The following is an 8508-nucleotide window of genomic DNA, read 5'->3' on the forward strand; positions in this document are numbered from 1 at the left end:
GTGATAGAGCATAACATTCTCTCTGCCAGTAAATTGTACAACAACATCACATTCAGTGAGTTAGGATCACTGTTAGGAGTCTCAGGACATAAAGTAATCCATGATTATCACCCTTGATTCAAAATGGGATGAAGTCCCTGTACTATAGTACATGGTCGCAGACCAAATTTTGCCAAAATTGAAAAGTAGAGAATTTGTCATTTTTATTACATTTCCTGATGCATATACATGTACTTATGTTGTGTAGAAAGTTTGAGCTGATTCCAATTAAAATTAGATTTTTTATGAATTTTTAAAGTTGCTCCAAATTCAGGTAAAAGTCCCTGTACTATAGTGCATGGTCGCAGACCAAATTTTACCAAAAATGAAAAGGAGAGAATTCTCCATTTTTATTACATTTCCTGATGCATATACATGTACTTATGTTGCATGGAAAGTTTGAGCTGATTCCGATTAAAATACCCAAGGAATTTACTGACTCATATTATATGCTCATAAATAAACAGCTGGTATTGTATTCAAAAAGGATCACTTTGTATCTTTGTGCTTTACAGGCTGAAAAGGTGACTGCCAGGATGATAAGTGAAGGAAGAATGACAGGAACTATTGATCAGCTAAAAGGAATTATTTATTTTAAAAGTACAAAATAAATAGTCTTATTTTTACTCTCCCACCCCCCCCCCTCCTCTTTTAGATCAAGAGATACTGCCCTCGTGGGATAGTCACATTCACACCGTTTGTCATCTTGTCAATGATATTGTTGATAAGATCAGTGGTCAGTACACAGAATGGACAGCCAAATCCATGGACTCACAAATGGCTTATTAATAATTATGAGAGACATTGGCCTCTTACCTTATTTGTTATTCATGTATTGTGTTAGTTCTTCAAAGTTAATTCGTTGTAATTTAATTGTGGGGGCGTTGTTGCTTGAAATGAATAATTAATTAATAATTATTATTGAATTTTTAAAATGAATATTAAAAATAATAATTTGCATTTTGCAGCTGCTTGGAGTCTTGGACATTGATTCATTTGACACTAGAAAGGTTCACCTTCATCTTCATGGCTTTTCAAGTTGATGCTATACTCGGTAGTGTCTCAGAGCTAGAGAAAGGTAGGCTAACCTATTCTGCTTGTTGTTGATGTATTTGTATTTTTTTTACACAGAGAAAGCTGGTAAAGATGTCATACTGACAGAGCTAACTTCACAGCGTCTTAAACTTCAAAATGAACTGCAAAATGGTATGAATACATGTATCTTTGAGTGTTGTCACTCATCTTCATAATAATTATTAATCATCCTCTATATACCACCTTCCTATGATATACATGTATATAATATACAGTGAGAGACAAGCACTCTAAAGTGGCTGTAAGGCACACACAGTCCGAAGAGAATCTCAAACTTAACGAGCAGAAATCACTTGAACTAGACGGACTTGTCAACAAGTGAGCATGCAACTCCTTGATAAACTTTCCTTTTATTTTTTAGTTATGAGAGAATTAATGAGAATAAAAGATCGTCCGTAAACAAGCTAACTGAAGAAATGGAGACGGACAGTTCTATTGTACAGGATGAACAGTAAATGAAGCTACTTTTATCTCATCAATCTTATCTTCATTAGAAACAGTTGTGAGGACACTCTGACGGAATTGACTGGTAGATTCAGATCAGCCATCTCATTTTATGTAAAACATGACTTGAATCTCATGTTTTGTTCATACCATGAAAATTCAGTGATTCCAATCAAAATTTGATTATTTACAAATTTTTGTCAAAATTGAAAAGTAGATAATTCTGCATTTTTATCAGATGTTCTTATATTGTGTAGAAATTTTGAGCTGATTCCAATCAAAATTGGATTTTTTACAAATTTTAAAAGTTGCTCCAAAGCTGGGTCAAAGTCCCTGTGCTTTAGTGCATGGTCTTGGGCCAAAGTTTCCAAAAATTGAAAAGGAGAGAATTGTCATAGCATAATTTTGTCAGAATCAGATAATGGTATCAAAAGAGGTTCAATATTCATGTAGGGTTGTACATCACTTAATGATCAGTTGGAGGACAATAATGAATTAAAGGAGAACTTGAAGCTAAAATGTACAAAATATTTTCACCATGTTATTATTATTATTGTGCAATAATTACATTTAGTTGCTGAGAGACTGGTGAAATTAGCTGATCTTAAAGAAAAGCTAAGTAATGATGGTACTACAGTATCTGATGATTTGAATATCATTGATGAAGAATCTCAAGCATTAACACTGTAAGTTTATGTGAGTTTATGTTTGTAGAATAGGCTCTACTATTCTATTATTATTTTTGATTAATGTCCATGTACTTTTAAGACTGCATGATGTATAACATACTGAGATCAAATCAAATATGAAGCTACAAAACGAAGCTCATGAATGTTATTTACTTTTGTTATGTAGAGACATGTGGAGGAAGAACATCGAGTCAAATGAGAAAGTAAAAGAATACAAAATGAAGAAAAGATTATTGTAAGTAGCTAATATCAAGAGTTCATATGATGGTAAATGTACACTCAATCACTCTCTCTCTCTCTCTTTTACAGGCTGAAAACTCAGCTCAGTAATCTTGAGTCAAATCTTCAAATACTCAAACAGCAAATTATTAACAAAACAAACTGACTTGATCATACTAGTACATAAAGACACATAAAACTATGCTAATAGGAATTGAGTTAGCCATTACACATGTATATTAATAATATTACCGCCATACATTGCAGCTGTACATCTATAAATACTATTGTAAGATGAGGCATGCTTCATTTCTAATTGTGTTTTTTGAGTTTGTGGAGTGCAGACTGAAATTCATTCTCTTGGATCTGAGGCTCTAGTGGTTTAGGCTACAGATAACAAAAAAATAAAACATTAGCTGCACTGTTGCTCTCTCTCTTTCTTACCTCACGAATTGTTTTTCGTAGCTTAACAAATGATTGTTTCTGTGGCTCCTCTTCCTTCTTAGTTTCTTCTGGTTTTGCAGCTCTCTCCTCCTTCTCTTTCTTTTCTTCTTTCTCTTGTTCTTTTGACTCTTTTACTTCTTCCGGCTCTGGTGGCCATTTCTTTTTGTTCCCAACGCCACTTACAACTTCAGTTTTTCTCTCCTCTTCTTTCGGAGGTGGCCAAGAAGACATGATTTTCGATCGAGTTGGTTTAAGCTTAGGTTTTTCATTGTCGCTGTCGGACGGATCATCTTTATGAGGCCATTTTTGGAGCACTGAAGACGTCTTCTTTAAAGGTTTCTTTGTCAATTCTTCGTTCTCAGTTTCAAAGTTTTGCTCTGGAACTGGTGGAGGCTCTTCATCTTCAACTGGAATTATTGGGTGTAGATCTAGTGCTGATTGACGCTTCTTGATGATGACTTCTGGGTCTGGCACAGCATATATTGGTTCCTGTTCAGGTTTAAATTCGTCTTCACCCTCTTCTTTTATTTGACCTTCATCACTTGTAACGTCTGCACTCTCTCCTACTGCAGTCTCTTCTTCTTTCTCTATTTCTTTTACTTTTTCTTCTGCTTTCTCTTCTATTTCTTCAGCTCTCTCTTCTGCTTTCTCTTCTATTTCTTCAGCTCTCTCTTCTCCTTTCTCTTCTGTCTTCTCTGTATTCAACACATTGTCTATGCTGTCATATAGTGGATCTATCATTAGTTTGTCGGTTTCTGGTGTAGTTGCTTTCTGTGTCTCCTCTTGTTTCTTCACTACTTCAATCATGTTCTGCTTTTTACTGCGCAATGCTATTGATGTAGGAGTATCGCCTTTCTATTATAAGAATATTTAATAATGCAGTACCAGTGCATAGCAAGGAAGATTGTGGCTCTCACTTTATTTGCCAGGTATGGATCTGCTCCACTTTCAAGGAGAAACTTTAAAACTATTGAATGCCTAAAGTATAGGAACAAATTGTTATAATTGTAACAATAATTATCTACAAGGGTAGACATGCAGTGTGGGCCTAATGGTGTCCTTACTAAAGAAACTACACTGTACATGTATTAAGGACACCCATGCAATGATGTCCTTAATAAAGAGGCAACACTGTACATGTATTAAGGACACTATGTAATGGTGTCCTTACTAAAGAGGCTACACATAGGCAGTCAAACCTACCATTCTGCATGATATATATTGTGTATATACTTACTCAGACTCAGCAGCATTGTGTGCTGGACTCCCTTTACTAACATCAACTGCCTTAAGAACTGATCCACTGCTATCATAGCTAACTATCCACCTACACATCTCATGATCACCAACACCTTAAAAGGAAAGGTATCCGCACTTATATGGACTCTATGCATGGACCAGTTCTTACTAGCTGCTATGTGCAATGGGGTGGATTCATCTTTGCTTTTCAAGTGAAGTACTTGAGGACCAAGGCTTGTAACTAGATACTACAGAAATATAATAATAGAAAATGCAATGAATCTGGTTTAAATTAGATATTATTATTAGTTTGTTGAAAGCCTGTACTGATGCACTTATTTAGTTTGAGCTTTTTTCTCATAAATTTTTGGAGTTTTAAAAATATTCAGTTTTCTAAAAAAAACCCCTATGCTATATAGCCCAGTGAAAAAATTACTCCAAAATCACTTTGAATTTTTAATACATTTTCCAACACGAATTGATGTCCTTAAGATGTGTAGAAGTTTGAGCTGATTCCAACATTAATTTTTTGAGTTGCGGCCATTTTAAGAAAACGCTAAAATTCTGAAAAATACCCAAGGCTATAGTCCATGGTTTTTTCCAAAAAATGGCCAAAAAATCACACCAAATTTTTATTACATTTTCTGACACATATTGATGTCCTTATGCTGTGTAGAAAGTTTGAGCTGATTCTGACTTCAATTTTTCAAGTTACAGCCATTTTAAGAAAATGCCAAAAATCTGAAAAATACCCTGTACTATTATAGCCCATAGTTTATTTCAAAAAATGGCTCCGAAATCACCCCAAATTTTTATTACATTTTCTGATACATATTGATGTCCTTATGCTGTGTAGAAAGTTTGAGCTGATTCCGACATTAATTTTTCGAGTTGCGGCTATTTTAAGAAAACGCCAAAATTCTGAAAAATACCCAAGGCTATAGTCCATGGTTTTTTCCAAAAAATGGCTCCGAAATCACCCCAAATTTTTATTACATTTTCTGATACATATTGATGTCTTTATGCTGTGTAGAAAGTTTGAGCTGATTCCAACATTAATTTTTCGAGTTGCGGCCATTTTAAGAAAACGCCAAAATTCTGAAAAATATCCAAGGCTATAGCCCATGGTTTTTTCCAAAAAATGGCCAAAAAATCACACCAAATTTTTATTACATTTTCTGATACATATTGATGCCCTTATGCTGTGTAGAAAGTTTGAGCTGATTCCGACTTCAATTTTTCAGGCTATGGCCGTTTAAGAAAATGCTAAAAATCTGAAAAATACCTAAGGCTATAGTCCATGGTTTTTTCCAAAAAATGGCTCCAAAATCACCTCAAATTTTTATTACATTTTCTGATACATATTGATGTCCTTAAGCTGTGTAGCAAGTTTGAGCTGATTCTGACTTAAATTTTTCGAGTTACGGCCATTTTAAGAAAACGCCAAAATTCTGAAAAATACCCAAGGCTATAGCCCATGGTTTTTTCCAAAAAATGGCCAAAAAATTACGCCAAATTTTTATTACATTTTTTGATACATATTGATGTCCTTATGCTGTGTAGAAAATTTGAGCTGATTCCGACATTAATTTTTCGAGTTACGGCCATTTTAAGAAAATGCCAAAATTTTGAAAAATACCCAAGGCTATAGTCCATGGTTTTTTCTAAAAAATGACTCCAAAATTACCCCAAATTTTATTACATTCTTTCGATACAAATTGATGTCCTTAAGCTGTGTATAAAATTTAAGCTGATTCCGACATTAATTTTTCTAGTTACGGCCATTTTAAGAAGACGCCAAAACTCTGAAAAATAGCCCAAAAATTACCAAATTTTTATTACATTCAAATTTCAATTTCTTGCTATTATACTTTAAAGCAACCACATTATATCAATCATGCTTTACTCTTTAGTCTTACTTACTTCTACAATGTTAATGTGTCCTCCTCTAACTGCAGCATGTATAGCCTGATATCCCTGGCTCACTGTCGGCTCATCTGACAGACTAACTTTACAAGTTTCATGAAGATAGGAGAGTGCCTCTAACTGTCCTTCTTGAGCTGAAAAATAAACTGGAGTGCATCCTAAAAGAAAAGAGAACCAAGAGAAGTTAGAGAGCTCATATCTTTGTTTATTACTAACCATCAGTCGTCTTTTCTTGGAGCATCTTCTTGTGTTTGCCTGCTAGCATTTTGAGCACTTCAAAATTACCTAATATAAAGCAACAGTAGTATATTTGCTATAGTCTTAATGCAAATAAGTTCCATATTATAAATGCATTGGACTAATAAATGGGTCTTCTTACCAGTTGATGCAGCTACATGAGCTGCAGTGACACCAGAACTATTGGGCACTGCTAGTGTTTTAGGTCCCAGTTCATTCAGTAAATACTTAAATGCAGCATTCTGATGCTTTTGAATACCGAACAGTAGACTTGTCAGACCTACAGTGTGAAGGAATATGCTGTAACAGGACAATTATCTCTCTCCTCTTATAATGGATAATTTTATGACCTGATTTTTCTTCAGTTGTTGCTATTGCTGCCTTTGCTCCTTTCTCATCTGTTCCAAGGAGTACCTTAATGATAAAGTAAATCTGTAATACTGTAATAATAGTCTTAATATGGTTACCTTAAGACACTCTAAGTTTCCTTGCTCTATAGCCAAGTGTACTGGGGTCTTTCCATCTTTAGTTTGTGCTGTGATTGAGTTTGTTGTAAACTTTATGAGCCACCTACATACAATATACAGGTCCATAGCACATTCCCAATATCTCTGCTCTACATTATAATGTAATCCTATGCAAAGCACACAGCCTACACTCTTCTTCTCTGCTTACTTGACTGAGTCCATCTTGTTCCCCTTTATTGCCATATGAATTGGTGATATTCCTTTGTCAGCTATTGAAATCCCACCATTTTTCACTTGAGTAATAAATATTCCTTCCAGGGCAGGGACATTCCCATCAAAAGCTGCCTTGTGTGCAGGCAGTTTTGCCTTTTCATACTCACCAACTGCAGGATCAGTTTTATCAGAAGCTGCTTTGATCCTCTTTTGAAATTGCTTCAGTCCCTTGTCATTCAAAGTACAAAACACAACTCCCTTTTGGGTTGAGCCTTCAGCCATTAGTACTGAGCCAACTGCTGGAGCCAAAGAGTTGCTCTAAGAAGAAACTTCAAGAGGTGAGTGGGTGTGTGTGTATGCTCCTAGTTCAATTTGCTTGAGGTTACACCCAATGGTTGATGATTATGAATAGGATTGTCAGTGAATGCTTGTCCCAAGACCTCCCATCTTGATCCCATATTCATTGCTTCATGAATTCACAAACTCACTATCTATAGACTGGAGCATCATATGCACAAGAATATTAAGCAAGCCAATGAATGGTGAGAAAATAATGGAAGAAGATTGCTCCAAAGACTTGTGTGAAATTCATTGATCTTATTATTTATGACATTCAGAAAGTTTGAACTATTTTAATAAAAAATTAACGTGAAGCAACCCAAAAAGAATAAAAGTTGCTTCTATTTCATAATTATAGGATTCATAACAATTGTTACTAATACATGTATGGGTAGTAGCAATAAGACAAGACACAAGTTTATAATAATCAGCTAGCTAGCTCAAAAGTCACTGCTGCTGTTAGATAATAATTAATAATTAGCAAAAAGTTATTAAAGTTTATACAAGACATGTAACAGCAATTAGGAGCATAAAGTAATGGCCTAAGGAAAATTGGAAGGAAAAACAAGAAAATAAAATTGATGTAACAGATTTTATTGTACTTGTACAGTAAATGTGGTGACTGATACTCACCTCCAGACACACACACACACCCACTGGTCATTATTATAAGGTAAATATGTACCTTGCAAATTGCTTGAGGATTAATGGCATCATCAAGAAGTTTAATAATCTCAGGCCCATACTCAACTACTATATCAGAGCACTGTAAGACAATAGAATGTGTATAAGATGATTAGTGAGTAAACTCTTACTTCACTTGCTACATCAGAAGGAAAGAGCTTACAAGCATCTTTCAATCCATCAACAGTTAACTTAGACTATAATGAAGGGATATATCAATTATTGACACTACAAGATAAAGGTGATACTAACAGTTAGTGGTAGTACATCCTTCAATCCAGTCATGACATCTTCACATATCTCACATTTACTAGCAGAAGGACCTATTGATAAGTAAATATAACAAATAATAAAAGTGACAATAATATTAAAAACAGCAGCAAAATATACTCACTTTTCAGTAACATCCTCATTCTTGGACACCAACCAAGTAGTTGACATATTTCAGTTGAATTAGACTATAAAGCACATGA

The 8508-nt window shown here is 34.6% G+C and overlaps 4 protein-coding genes and 1 long non-coding RNA gene across 9 annotated transcripts in view; 3 read left to right on the forward strand and 2 right to left on the reverse strand.

The window, feature by feature from the left end:
• The window catches only part of LOC100637177 (COP9 signalosome complex subunit 4), a 4074-nt gene extending 3162 nt beyond the window's left edge, over positions 1 to 912 (forward strand). The window contains exons 7-9 of the mRNA XM_011408057.2: positions 1 to 93; positions 555 to 639; positions 695 to 912. The exon at positions 1 to 93 is cut by the window's left edge and continues 9 nt beyond it. Coding sequence (XP_011406359.1) covers positions 1 to 93; positions 555 to 639; positions 695 to 828 — 312 coding nt within the window. The 3' untranslated portion in view covers positions 829 to 912. The remainder of the gene's footprint in view (positions 94 to 554; positions 640 to 694) is intronic.
• An 82-nt stretch (positions 913 to 994) lies between these two features.
• Positions 995 to 2268, forward strand: LOC109585195 (uncharacterized). The gene is made up of 7 exons (XM_020001176.1): positions 995 to 1117; positions 1171 to 1245; positions 1350 to 1452; positions 1496 to 1585; positions 1629 to 1692; positions 2032 to 2098; positions 2153 to 2268. Exons 1-7 carry the CDS (start codon positions 1066 to 1068, stop codon positions 2266 to 2268), a joined length of 567 nt encoding a protein of 188 aa, XP_019856735.1. The 5' UTR covers positions 995 to 1065.
• A 146-nt stretch (positions 2269 to 2414) lies between these two features.
• Positions 2415 to 2802, forward strand: LOC109585203 (uncharacterized). The gene is made up of 2 exons (XR_002186380.1): positions 2415 to 2502; positions 2577 to 2802. It is a non-coding gene; the product is annotated as an uncharacterized LOC109585203 (long non-coding RNA).
• LOC100637304 (ankyrin-3-like) lies at positions 2600 to 7393 on the reverse strand. Its single transcript, XM_003389279.2, has 11 exons — positions 7008 to 7393; positions 6800 to 6902; positions 6683 to 6746; positions 6475 to 6612; positions 6312 to 6380; positions 6093 to 6253; positions 4339 to 4417; positions 4168 to 4282; positions 3848 to 3908; positions 2931 to 3785; positions 2600 to 2873 (listed from the first exon to the last, which is right to left on the reverse strand). Exons 1-11 carry the CDS (start codon positions 7292 to 7294, stop codon positions 2799 to 2801), a joined length of 2007 nt encoding a protein of 668 aa, XP_003389327.1. The 5' UTR covers positions 7295 to 7393; the 3' UTR covers positions 2600 to 2798.
• A 297-nt stretch (positions 7394 to 7690) lies between these two features.
• LOC100637428 (uncharacterized) overlaps positions 7691 to 8508 on the reverse strand; it is a 10658-nt gene continuing 9840 nt past the window's right edge. For all 5 annotated transcript variants that reach the window (XM_020001180.1, XM_020001182.1, XM_020001183.1 and 2 more), the window contains 4 exons: positions 8288 to 8358; positions 8167 to 8232; positions 8037 to 8117; positions 7691 to 7893 (listed from right to left, as the gene is read on the reverse strand). In XM_020001180.1, the coding sequence (XP_019856739.1) occupies positions 7873 to 7893; positions 8037 to 8117; positions 8167 to 8232; positions 8288 to 8358 (239 nt within the window). In that variant the 3' untranslated portion in view covers positions 7691 to 7872. The remainder of the gene's footprint in view (positions 7894 to 8036; positions 8118 to 8166; positions 8233 to 8287; positions 8359 to 8508) is intronic.

This window comes from Amphimedon queenslandica, unplaced genomic scaffold (assembly GCF_000090795.2).
Source record: "Amphimedon queenslandica unplaced genomic scaffold, v1.1 AMPQUscaffold_13104, whole genome shotgun sequence".
Classification (NCBI taxonomy): domain Eukaryota; kingdom Metazoa; phylum Porifera; class Demospongiae; order Haplosclerida; family Niphatidae; genus Amphimedon; species Amphimedon queenslandica.